General features: G+C 40.3%; 2 protein-coding genes across 2 annotated transcripts in view; one reads left to right on the top strand and one right to left on the bottom strand.

The window, feature by feature from the left end:
- The window catches only part of LOC118403620 (histone-lysine N-methyltransferase 2C-like), a gene marked incomplete in the record, with an annotated part of 57515 nt that extends 50790 nt beyond the window's left edge, over positions 1–6725 (bottom strand). Inside the window, 1 exon segment of the mRNA XM_035802393.1 lies at positions 6556–6725.
- Positions 6726–8254: 1529 nt separating this feature from the next.
- Positions 8255–14036, top strand: part of LOC118432810 (transient receptor potential cation channel subfamily M member-like 2) — a gene marked incomplete in the record, with an annotated part of 28481 nt that continues 22699 nt past the window's right edge. The window contains 7 exon segments of the mRNA XM_035844430.1: positions 8255–8466; positions 9956–10161; positions 10600–10676; positions 11239–11265; positions 11730–11901; positions 12587–12767; positions 13111–13274. Of these exon segments, the coding sequence (XP_035700323.1) occupies positions 9982–10161; positions 10600–10676; positions 11239–11265; positions 11730–11901; positions 12587–12767; positions 13111–13274 (801 nt within the window).

The following is a 14036-nucleotide window of genomic DNA, read 5'->3' as shown; positions in this document are numbered from 1 at the left end:
CACCTCTGTCATTGCAAATGAACCATTTCATGAAAGTGCAGCGCGTTGGTGCAGGTTATTTTTGCCAGCCCCTCCACTATACTAAAAAATTCTGGGGAGAACCTGGACAGTCCTTTGGATAGGAAATAAAGCCATGATCTACTGGGGTGCTATCACTGGTCCTCAGATGTGATGGGTCAATCCTGTAGTTGTTACCTGCAGCAAGTAACAGGGCCAAGAAGTCATGAGTTTGAATCTTGGCTGTGTCGTGTAAGTAAGCAAAAGAGGCCATGAAGTCACAAGTCTGAATTCTGACTCAGGGCTCGAAATACCACATGCATATGCAGGTTAGTGCAGGTAAAATTAAAGCTGTGCAGGTATTTCTGGTGTCTACCACATAACCTGCACTGATCCATGTACTGGATTTTATGCATAAATGTCCTTTGATGTAGGTGTGTATGGATTGTAATTAGCTGCATTGATAAAGTATGAAAGAAAAAATAGCAATGCATGGTTCCTGAACAATTTTAGTATGATTCATAATTCTTAAGTTCAGAGTGGTGCAGGTAAAATTTGTCTGGTGCAGGTAATTTTCAATGTTCAGGTATGCAGAAAGAAGTATTTTGAGCCCTGGTCATATACCCTACTGGAAACTAGTGGAAAGTCTTGCAGTCCTACAAATAGGAAGTAAAGCCACAGTCTACATACAAGACGTTAGCAAACTATATGTGTTAGAATTGTATATAACTGAACTTAGCTAGGGGCCAAAAATAAGCTTTATTGAAGTCTACCTGCATCTTACCTGCAGGACTTGTGCAAAAATAGTCAAAGCTTTATGTAATCACTGTTATTTTAAGGGCCCATGATGTGTAACATGTTTTAAGATGGTATTGAGACTTTTAGTATTCTTGATTCTCACCGTGTAGCCACTGTACAAAACCTTGTAAATAAAACACACAGCCTATATATCACAAAACCTTTTATTTGTAACAATACTGTAATACTATAACAGTAACACATAGAAGCATAACTTATACATGCGTACAAGCTTCACAAGGAAGACAGCACTGCACTAGCACGGGAAAATGTTTTTTCCACCTCCCCGCCTGAGCTAATGGAATGATCCTCTGATCTTCCAAGACACAATAGATGATGACACAGGGTCAGTCCTGACCAATCAGGTTCCTGCCCTGGATGCCTAAATATGGTCGAGTGACCTTTAACAGGTGATTTGATTGATAAGGACTATTCCACTCTTGTCAGCTGATAGGGGAGATTGCATTGGGCATACAATAAACTTCCTGCCTATGATGTTGTTTTGTAATTCCCATCCAAAACCACATCCTGAGTTTTTCAGATCGGCCATACCTTCTTTGCTGGAATTCTATACATAAAAAATTAATGAAGCAACACAAGAAAAAATAAGCTCACCCGACCATACGTCCTAAATATCAACAATACCAACCACATTGTTACCAGGATTCTTCGATTCTTTATTACACACACAGCTGCAAAAACATTTTGTATTTGCTTAAATATACGGATCAAACCCAAAGTTTCTTTCCATCAAAGTCTCTTTCTATGGTTTTGAGTTAGCCTTTTTTTAAAGCCTATACAACAGTGTAGGGAGAAAAGCTCTCATGCAGAGTTATTAGAAACATTGGCCAAGTGCCAAAGGCTAGACCAAATTGCTGGCAAGGGGGGAAACAGTTGGACTGTGTGCCAATGACTCTGACACTACCAAAACACACAGGTAGATCCATTGGTCAACGCATTACCAACTATCAAAGAAGCAATAACACACTTAATCACCTGTGTAAATACTTAATTTGAATGAAATAGTGGGGGTAACAAAGACACAGAAGATTTGCCCAACGAACAGTGCTTCGTGTGTCTTAGTAATGCAGGAAGAAACGTATCTTTCTATACAATGATATGACATACATGTGATTCGAAATTTTGGTTAACATTCACATAAACTTAACATAGCCAGCATGCATCATACCATTACCAACATTTACAACAAGAAATACTTTCAATAGTCAATACTTATTGCAAGAAATACATTAGAAATGCAAATCTAGAACTGTTAGTTACTATAGCCCCAAACACAAATAATTCACATTTTTGTACCAGGGAGCATTCACTCACTCTTTAGGTATGTTCAAAGTTCAATATCCTTCTGAGCAAAAAACATAATAGGAGCAGGGACAATTAACTGATTATGAATAAGACATTTTCATGCCATGTTACATGCCATGTTACAATACAAATACAATTTCAAGAAATCCAGAGAAAAGTATTGAAAATGAAAGGTATGGGCCATTGTCGGATTTCCATTCTTTACATCATTTATGCCTTGAAATGTGCCTGAACCAGTTCAGAAAAAGGATACAGATGATCTTACTATTCTTGACCAGAAAATACTGATATCATTCATCTATATACTACGTGGAAAATGTACGTTGAGAAAACGGAAATGATATGAATGATGGAAAAAGTGTAACACTTTTAAACCTAACTGGACAATTACTATTAGTGTGTCATTTCGTAAAAAAATGGAAGCAATGTTTCTATTTTCCAAGATCAGTAGATCTAGATTCTAGACTAAAAATTCCAAATGTTCATGTGAAATGAATCAAAAAGATTGTGTCACTTTGTTATACATAATGACTGGCTTCACGTGAATGCTTTTAATGGGCAAATTATAGAAATGCAATACTCATGGGGATTCACCTGAGCACAGGTGCACCTTCAGTCTATTATTTATTTATTTATTTATTCATTCGGCTGTTTACAGACAGCCAGGGCTGCCCAACTAGCCATAGGCTATTGCCAAGGGCTAGCCCTGGGAAAGAACAATGCATGTTACATATAAAATCATTGTAGTAAACATTGTCAATATAAAAGCACTATCATTGACATAGCAAAATGGTTACAAATTTACAAATGTGCATCGTATATATATATATACATCATGTACAATATGTACACATAGGAAATCACATAGCATGGTGTCATAAATGTTAGTTAACGGAGAATGGGTCTCCAAGAGAGAGCCAGGCTTTGGCCTTGAAGGTGGACAATGAGCGAGCTGTCTGAGTTTCAAGTGGGAGAATGTTCCACAACTGGGTGGCTCTGTGGAAGAAGGTTTTCTGGGTACGTGCACTTTTGGGAATTGGTATTGTCAGGTTGTTTCCGTTTCTAAGAGGGTATCTAGATTGAATGGCTGATGACCTGGTACTGGGTAGGAGATTGCAAAGGTGGGGTGGGCAGTGTCCATTCGTCAGTTTGTAGAGGGCAGTCAGAGAGTGGAATTTGCGACGGAAGATGAGCGATGGAAGACCAAGGTGGGCGTAGACGGTACGATAGGAAGGGTAAGGAAAGCCGTGGAGTCCACTAATCACTCTGGCGACCCGGTACTGAACAGATTCGATGAGTTTTTCGTCCCGTTTAGTGAGACCGGACCAAACGATGTCTGCGTATTCCAGTACCGGTCTAGTCAAGGTCTTGTACAACTGTAGAAGTGTGGTCTTGGGGATTTTCTTCCGTAGACAGCAGAGCATGCCGGCTGTACGTCTGGCCTTGTTTGTTGTAGCTTCAACATGGAGGGACCAGGTGAGTTTGTGAGTCATGGTCACGCCTAGGTGTTTGAAGCTATAGACAATCTGTAGTGTGGTGCCGGCCAGGATGACTGGTGGGATCGTACGTGGGAGGGGGCGGGAAGTGAGGTACATGACCTTACACTTGTCTCTGTTGGCCTCGAGTTTCCAGCATAGGAGCCAGTCGGATACAGTGGCCAAATCCTTGTTCAGTGAGTCTGTGACGATGGAGATGGAGCGGTGGGCTGTTGAGACTGAAGTGTCATCTGCGAACAAGTTCGCTTCACATGCAGTACATCTGTAGGGTAGATCGTTTATGTATAAGATGAAAAGTGTAGGCCCAAGGACAGAGCCCTGTGGGACGCCAGCAAGGGGGGTCTTCCAGTCGGAGGTCGCACCATTAACAACAACTCGCTGACGTCTGTCTGTGAGGTAGCTTCCAAACCACTCAAGTAAGGGCCCTCGAATTCCGTACCCTTCAAGTTTGGCTAGGAGGCCCTTATGCCAAACCTTATCGAAGGCCTTGCGTAGGTCCAAAAATGCGACTCCGACCACCTCTCCTTTGTCCATGGCTTTGGTCCACTCGTCCACCAGACGGAGTAGCTGGAGAGTTGTGTTGTCTTTCGAGCGAAAGCCACTTTGGTGTCGAGTCAGCAGTGGGTAGATGTGCTCCGCCAGGCGTTTGTTTACGAGATTTTCCAGGACTTTGGGGATGATATTCAGAAGGGATATTGGCCTGTAGTTGTTGGGAACATGGCGACTGCCACCTTTGTGGATTGGCGTGACGTTTGCGTCTTTCCACATGGAGGGCACTTGGCCGCGGGACAGCGACATATTAAACAGTTTGGTCAGAGGTGCCGAAATAGGGTCAGCCACACGCCGTAGGAGGTTTGGTGTAATGTCGTCTGGGCCACAAGACTTCCCAACTTTAAGCGTGAGGAGTTGTTGACGTACTTCCTCCACTGTTACATGTAGTGATTCCAGGAGTGTCTCGGGAGCGACAGGTGGGCGAAAAGTAGGGGGAGAGTCATCTCTGCCAGGTAGGTTGGTTTGTTGTACGAAGTAGTCGTTCAGTGCTGTAGCCTTTTCTCTTGGAGACCTTCAGTCTATTATTATCTTTTTTACAATGACGCAGGTATATAATGACCCACCTTCAAGTATCAGGACCAGGACTCAAAATACCCTTTTCTGCATACCTACAGGGGTGCAGGTGAGTGACATTCAACCCAGTACATGGACCAGCGCAGGTTTGGTGCAGTAGACATCAGGAATACCTGCACAGCTCCAATTTTACCTGCACTAAGCTGTATATACCGAGTACATGGCCATATGCAGGTTAGGTGCAGGTAGATATCAGAAATACCTGCACAGCTCCAATATTATCTGCACTAATTAACCAAGAAATAACCTACACATACACAGTGCATGGACCAGTACAGGTTAGGTGCAGGTAGAGATCAGAAATACCAGCACAGCTCCAATGTTACCTGCCAGTTAGCTGCACTAACCTGTATATTCCCAGCACATGGACCAGTGCAGGTAGATGTCAAAAATACCTGCACGGATCAAAATTCTACCTGCACAGTTATATCAATGTGTTACATAATTCTGACTGAGTAATAAATATTTTGCTAGCACAATTACTATTACACATACGTTCATGCAAATATAGTCTTGTCTCTACAACCTATGATAAAGATGTGTGAAACCCCCTCCTTAACTAGACTATAGTTTCTCATTGTGGACACTGCCTTACCATATCAGGAAATAGAACTAGCAAAGGTGCAGTATGGGCACTGGACAAAGGGGCAATGACCTCAAACTTATGACTGGAAACTACACTTTCAGCAGGTAACGTAAAGACCTTTATACATATATCAAGTCCAACGGAACTGGATAAACAGAAAGAAACGCTGGGAACAAGGTTTATACTTCGATGAGAGTGAGAGGGTTTATCTTTATTTGGTCGCAACATGCGACCCGTCGTCCCTCACTCTAGCCATAAATTTTCACTTCATTGTCCCAGCTCAAAAATCAGACATTCCGTACCGTACGGGCGAGGATCTTTTGCTGTGAGATTCTGGGTGAGGTTTTGCTGGTCTGACAAGCGGGTTAGTTCTTTAGTTCTCGGTTCTTGGCCCAAGGACGCGGGAAACAAAAGGTGGTGGAATTGCGGGACCTTGCGACCTCCCGCACCACCTAGTTCCCGGGCCGGCCGACTGGACATTTCCATAAAGTCGTCCGACATAATTTCGTACCCGCGAGAGTCTTAAACGTAGACTCTACAACCAACCACACTGGCAATATTAGAAACCTTAACATCTCCTCGACATAATCTGACCTAAACTGAACGAAATGTGACCAATATTGGGCCGGTGGAAGCCGGAGAAAAGAGTACGTTTGCAAGAGGGCCGTCCGAATTAGCGGCGTTTTGTGATGGCGCTAATGGGGAGGTGGGATAGCGTACCCCACCAACGTTTAAAAACATTGCACCCCAGTCTACCTCCAATAATATATGCAAGATCTATCAAACCTAGCTTCTTTTGCCTAATATAAACAGCACTTTTGGTTGGCGAGGAAAGCAGTGGTTTCTTCTGCAGAGATCGCGAGCATGGAATGAATGGTTGCAGGTATAATCGGGGAACGCTAGCCCTCCATGGTCGTAGCGTAGCAGAGCCTATATCGTTTACACATCAACTCTCCAAGGTTGATCTAAGCGGACCCGGCAAAATCCCGTTATGTGCCGCTTTCCCGCCGCTATTAGATCAAAAACCTCATTGCCATAGCTTCGAGGAACTCCCATGATAATATGGAGGAATCTATGGATAGAAATCGAGGAGGAAGATACGAAATTAGCTAGCGCTCTGCGAGGATGAATTTAATCGTCCAGGCTTCGATCCTCTCCCCGCCTCCTACCTCGGCACCCCCATAGTTTCTCCACTATGATGAGCTCAGAACCCCGTGTACATGGCACTTACCGTAATATATGGATCCTTCATATTCTTTCCTGGCTGGTACGGGATTCAAAATCTTGATGTATCCAGCCGTTTTGGAGAATTTTTCTGCAAAATTCACCACAATCGGTAGTTATTACAACAAGATGGCGGCCATATTGGTTCTACGAACGCACGGTATCCCTCCGACTAAACAACCACCAAGAAAGTAGTTCACCGGCAGTTTACCTTACATAACTGTGTCAAAGAAACATTCTGCAAAACACCATATCATTAACAATATAGAAATTAATTAAAGGTTCTACATCTTTTGTTTGACAGCTTCAAATACTGTAGATAAAAATAAAGCGAAGTCATTACGCGTATGGATTATTGAGTTAGAAAGAAAATCGGCCAGAGCTTTAATTGGACCGTAGCAAAGACGTTTTTGCGCGGGGGTGGACAGGGTGGTGTACTTTTTATGACAAGAAGAAAATGGATTATTGTCGCCTGGTCGGTTTAGCGACGTTCAATACAATAGTCAAGTTTTGCTTTTGTTTTTATTCCATTTAATTTCTACTCCTTTATTCTGTTTTAAGATCTAAATCTAATGCCAATGCCTTTTTTTTTTTGCTTTTAGAAAATGTCATTATGATTGATATGACCTAACATGTCAGACTCGGACGTCATATCTCATTTTAACAGAGCGGACGCAATTAAGATAAGATATCGCTTAACTTATAACTTAACATTAACAGTTCAAGACTCTTCAAAAGATTCTAATTCTTGTGACAGAAAAATGGACAGCCGGACTTACTGATAACGTAGTCTACTGAAGTGAAGTTTATCGGATTTTTCCCTCGAGAACTTCGAGAATTATTAACGTTAATGTTAAAGAGTTTGAACATTGCCAATTAAAAAATGCGCTGTAGATTTTGCTACGTATTTTATTTAGTATAACAAAATTGAATTTTCCGTTTTCCTTGGTGATATGCATGATGTTTGTTGTTCTAGTCTTATACAATTTCTGTTCACAAAGTGCAAGAGATGCAAACTTGGAGGAAGTATATTAGGCCCGTGTCCGGCAAACTACTAAGCAGGATCATTCGGATGGCAGCCGGAAATTAAAAGTCTCTGGGCTCAAACATTTTTTTGAATATCCCAAAACTCCTTTTAACTTAAGGATCGATCATTAATGGCTAATAAGAAGTCTTTTTCCTTTACTTTAGTAGAATCTTGTCATTAATCGTTATCGTTGTTCATTTGAAGAACAAAAGCAAATTGCTTCTTTCACAATCTTCGTCCTTGAATTGAAACTTTTTTTCCTATTTCTATTTTTCACTTTGAAACGAACGGGGTAAGTTGTCCTTAATAGTTTGACCATGTCAGATGCGTTGTAGTCCATTTTCATTTTGTCACTTTATCTATCGAGTTGTATTTTGTCGTCTTTTTTTTTTTTTTTTTTGGTGTTGGTGTCAGATTTTTAGTCTTATGAACGGAATACGTACATTTGATTATTTCATTTGTTCCCGCCCTACCTTACGCAAATCTGAGACTGTGCCATACCAAATGTGCTAATCTTGGAGGGGGCGAAATCAGTACGATTGTAACCGATTAAAGTTGTAATTCCACTCTCAAACACTGTTTTTATCATTTTCCTTGCTTTTTGTAATTGATAAAACACAAGTTTCATTCGGAATGACCACAATTTATACAAAAGTAACCTATCTGGACATCATTCAATAGTATCGTCCATGACGTCATATGATTGACATGTCTTTCGAAGAAGGCAGCCTAGAAGACGATTTGTAGCGTGAAAACCGCAACAAAATGTTGCCGAGTCCACGAAACGTGGCTAATTTTTGCCAGTCCCTGCACTATTATCGTTGAAATTCTGTTCGGACAGTCCCTATATATCTTGTGAATCTGTGTTTCGCAGTGTTGAAGGCCAGGTGAGTAGAAATTTGCATGTGAATGTTGCCCATATTGTGGAGGTGTGACGTTTTGACTAATTGTTTGGCAACGTTGCTATTGAAACAGGAGAAGCCTTAGCGCCCTCCCCATTTCTTCATAAATCTCAGATTATAACTCGCTATTCTTGTGCTTTATAGTGGATTAACATTGCCTAGATCATAATCACATCTTGGAGCACACAGATGTGATCATCCAGATAGGATTTGTTGACAGTGTCGTCAAGGCAAGTTGAAATATCGTTCTCCTTTTGCTAAAATCAGCTGTTTACCGCATATGTAGTTGTTGTAGTGGCTCTTTTCAGTATTGCAACATGTATGAAGAAGGTATGACAAGATCATCAAGTTTCGTCATTTTATCGAGTGCCAAAATGCTAACCCAGATGTTATAATGGATTACATGTATACGGTTTTCATAAGTTAGCAAAGAATAATTTCCATTCTGTCTTATTTCTAACTGTAGTCTTATTTATAGAGAACACATTTTCTTGAAATTTGTAATTTTACCAGTTTCTGTGTTAGTAATATCATAGCCAACAATACCAAGATGTAAGTTAAAAGGTATATGTAATTGATACTTGTATGATCATGAATAAATTATGAGGTACAGTATTGATAACAGTTTTGAATCTCAGCTTACGCTTTAGCTTTGCATTCTGTATTATTTATTCAGGACCAGGAATTATAATATGGAATTGAAGACTTCACAATAGATCTAAGTGTTATTTGTTTTACTCGAAGGCTACACTTACTTAACCTTGGCTTAACCTGACGTACATGTAGTACTAGTACTATGAGTATGAGGGCCTGCATAGAAGTCGACTCTTTATGCTAAATTCAGTCGGTTTGCCTAATATGCATTTAGTCTGTGACCATCTCGCAGCAAATTCGAAATTATAACCAGTGGCGTCATGGGTTGGAGTCCCCTGATATGCTCGGGAATTGTGCCCTTTACCTTTACCTAGCCTCCTTTTCCAAAATTTGAGGAGAGCTGTGCCCTGAGCACATAAAAGAATCCACCACGCTCATCGAGACGACTTGTGGTCCTTTCTTGTGTGAATGAATCAATTGATTCATTGATTATTGTCCAGGTATGCCGCTTGCAGTACATACCTAGTGCATGTGCGCTGTACGGTGATATAGCAGATTGCCATACAAACAAAAAACAAACAAGTTTACCCTTGCCAGGCCAATTGAATACATGTACTAGTACTGTAATTAATTACATTAGACACTAGGCAGACCCTTGTAATGACTTGTCTCATCGTCAATAAAGAAAGAAAGAAAGAAAGAAAGAAAGACACTATTGAATATTAGTTAATAGTTTTGATGTTGAACTTAACATTTTCTTTTTTTTAAGTATCATGTCCTTTGTCATGTGCTTTTAGTTAAGTGTGGACTAAGTAAGTACATGTTTCTTTCATCCATGTTTTCCCCTTCAATCACTCAAATGCTGTGTGTTGTTTTATAGGCACAGATTGCTTTGAAGCATTAGCCATGGCCACCATGCCCAGTAAGAACCGAGTTCAGCCGATGGGGAAGCACAGCAAGACTTCCAAAAGTGGAGAAAGTCCGACAGGCTGGCATAGTTCTTTTGTACCGAGGAAGGGCAAGGGTCGAATGAAAAATGGCCACCGACGGACGGGGTCATTCTCTTCCACCCTTGATGGTAGTGAGGTGAGTGCTCAGTTTTTATCAACTCTTAATAGGATACTGTAAATGCATTTATGTTCGCTGGGATTTACTAGCATTTTCGAGGTAATGGGAAAACGGAGTGTTCATGATGCTTTTAAGTTTGCAGTAGCACCATTGACTGTAGTAAAAAACTATAATGGAAAAATGGTTTTAAGTTCACGTTGAAGTGGCCACCGCAAAAACCGTAAACGTAAAACTACCACGAACATTTCTGCATTTACAGTATTTCTTCTTCCATGCTTGGGTGTAAAAATAATCACATTATCCACGAATAAATGTGAAAATTCTGTAATAGAATTAAGAATTGCGCAGTAACTGGTGGTTAGTTCAGTTATTAATAGCTCAGTAACTTGTATAATCATGGTAGTTATAACTTATATAAAGCTGTACCAATACCATGTCATTTGTTTATCTTCACAGCAAACGGAATCATCTCATTGGATTCGTAACCACATCAGGATGAGAGAATGCATCACCTTTATACCAGACGAAAAAAGGTAAAAACACTCATGGGAGTATTTCTTGTCTTGCCTGCATGGCCCTTGGATTGCCAGTTTTCTGATCTGAAAAGTTTTGAAAATAGTGCATGAGAATGCTATCGTACAAATTTTTAAGTTCCTGAGAAATAATATCATTAAACTTGAGGAATAAGAATTCAGGGAATTTGTATCTGACTGATAAAACTATTATTAAAAGCATTTTCAAACATTTTGATGCCTCTATATTATCATATCTTTCTTGCCAATGTGTAACTTTGTGACAGTACCGATTTTTAGCATGTTTTCTTGAAAGCTTCATATATTGTGTGTCTATCCTTTCCTTTAATCTTTGACAAAGCAAACCACAAGGATGTCCTAACAGCATGTCTATATACATACATACTAGTATGTATATGTGTGTGTATGTGTGTGTGTGTGTGTACATTTGTGTTCTTTTTTTTGCACTGCACATATACTGTGTTTTCCTGTGTTGTTACTGGTGCATTTGTGGGTATTTCCTTCTTTCACACTGCTTTTCTCACTCACAAATTTGTCTGTTCTGTTTCACTGACCTGCACAGGAAAAAGAGGAAAACCAGTATAATCAGGTGTGCACATAACATTTGTGTGGATGTAGCAAGTTAGAGCACGCTTTATTTCAGTAGCCTCCATAGCAGGCTTGCTGGGCGTTCCTTCGTTGTTGTTTTTTGGTTCACAGTACACTTTTGTGTAAAGAAGAAGAAAAAAGGCCCAGAGAGCCTGCTACAGATGTCAAACGGCATGTTTCTGTCATTGTTCAACTTTCAATTTCAGTTCTTGTGTGTTTGAATGTTTGAAACAGATCCTTTCTGATTTCTACAATTCTCAAGTATTATAGTATTATACTAACAAATTCTTTCTGAACAATAGTACATTATTTATCGTAAGCAAATATCAAAGTAAATATATTTACATGCATTACTCTAGCCTGGTATCCAAACCTATGATAGCTGCCAAGTCTACATGTATATGCGTGAGAGGACTTGTCAGCTACAACGAAGATCTATATTTTCTTTCCTCTTTGTTCTTATAGCAAAGGTGATGACAGAAAGTGCAAATGTGGATACCTCTACTCTCATCATCATCACATCACTAAGGAAAAACCGTCTGATACCAAGTGGAACTCTCTGAAGCACACCGCTATGGCCAAGACCAACGCTTTCGGTGAACTAGAATTTGTCGGCTTTGGACAAAGAGTTGGGAAGGTAAGCATCCCGGGCCAATGTGACCAACAATTCTCACTAACACAAGCATGAAGAATAGAATCCTGTCAATAATGAACATGGACTAGATTTTATCAACCCCAGTGGTGGTCCTATATCTTGAGCATTTGCATTGTGACTGCATGTATATGTTATCTTCCAGAATTGGTCATCTCTGTATTACTCTAATCTAAATATTCCTAGTGGTTTTATGTTTTGGTTTTTGGTGTCACCTCTTCATTGCAAAATGGTAACACTGTGGACTACAGTATATGGCCTTCCTTGCTCCCCTCCGTCTCTCTCTTTATTTCTCTCTGTCTGAATCTTTCTCTTTCTCTCTTGCTTCGTCGCAAACTTAAAGTGCAGGGAATGCCTCTTTTCCCACTTTCACATCCCCGCAAACTTTCATGAACTTACCAAGTCTGTGAAATTAGAAGGTCTGAAAGGATTGATGCAACAAATGCAATGTTAAAGACGAAAGAACCACCTGTTAAGTAACTCAACAAACCTCAACAAAATTCTGTTATTTTTAGAGCAGGTTTGATTTATACATAAATGTGTTACATGTGCATGTACTTTGCTGGATCTCTAATTTTGAATTTCTAAGGAAAAATTGACTTAAACCTGGTTTAGTTGAGGTCTTGAGCATAGCGTCTTATTTTGTTTGATTTTCTTTTTAAATTTCCAGTTTGTGAGAGTGGACCACACGACAGAGCCTGAAGATGTGCTGAAGCTCATGAGGGAACAGTGGAAGTTGGAGCTTCCCAACCTCCTCATTTCTGTAACCGGAGGTGCCAAAAACTTCTACATCAAGCCCAGACTGCAGGAGGTGTTCAGGAAAGGTCTCATCAAGGCAGCTCAGAGTACAGGTATGGCTAGTCTCCAATCTGATGGAAGGATCTGGCTTCTCAGTTCATTTAAAGATGACTCAATCTCTTCAACCTGATAAGATTTGGAATTTTTTCTGGAGTAACATCCCTCACTGTTGTTCAGTGTCACTCAGGGCTGTCTCCAGGACTCGTCTTTTGGTCCAATAATCAGAGCCTCATGACAAAAAACTGTTGAAAAAATATTCTTATAAGCTTGTAATAACAGATAGGATGGAAAGAATGGGACAAAAAGAAATTCAAAGCTGGAGACAGTCTATAGAGACAGTCCTGGCTTCACTAGTATGAGCCAGCAGGACAAATCGTGTGTTGTGTTTGTGTACAGGTGCCTGGATTATAACAGGAGGGACACATGCAGGTGTGATGAAGCATGTAGGAGAGGCCGTCAGAACGAACGCTGTGGCCGGCAGGTCAGACAACAAGGTGGTGGCCATCGGAGTGGCAACATGGGGCATCGTGCACCACAAGGATGAACTCATTAACCCTCAGGTAAGCTATTTCTTACTGTGAGAACAGGTATGCTATGTCTTGTTATGAGAGAAAGATCATACTTTGTTACAGTCCAAAAAGCCTTAATGATAAATGATGAGTAGTTGTCAGCTCATTAGTGTAGCATTGATGTTCAGTTGCCATGGGATCTGGAATGAAATGGCATCAATGCCCCAAATACCGAACCATTGAAGTTTCATCTAGATCTGTCTGGCACCTCATACCAATTTTGCAAACGTCGTACACGCAAACCACACCAATTTATTTCGGAATCCTTACTTGTCGTACATTCCCATATAAAAGTGGCCATTGGCAAGATAAAAGACTAGAAAAAAACCTCGACTCTTGCTGTCATAATGCGGCAAAAAGCAGTTACTCAAGCAAACTGGATATGATTTTGGAAACTGTCATTCATCTATATATATATATATATATATATATATATATATATATATATATATATATATATATATATATATATATATATATATATATATGATGCCATCATATCTAGTCTACTTGAGTAACTGCTCTTTGGCGTATCTTATATAATATTACCTTCATCAACGTACTATCATTAAGATAAAGGTTTTATATCTTGTATATGCATGTGTGTATGCGTTTTCCATGTCGACAAACCTAATCACAGGACTATCTTGCCACCTTCTAGGGCTCGCTCCCCGCCAGGTATCACCTTGAGGACCCTCCCCCCGACCGGGCGGCGCTCGACCCGAACCACTCCCACTTCATCCTGGGGTTCAA

The sequence above is a fragment of the Branchiostoma floridae genome, chromosome 16 (assembly GCF_000003815.2).
Source record: "Branchiostoma floridae strain S238N-H82 chromosome 16, Bfl_VNyyK, whole genome shotgun sequence".
NCBI lineage: Eukaryota > Metazoa > Chordata > Leptocardii > Amphioxiformes > Branchiostomatidae > Branchiostoma > Branchiostoma floridae.
Note: the sequence above shows the minus strand (reverse complement) of the source record. Positions and strands in the feature narration are given on the sequence as shown.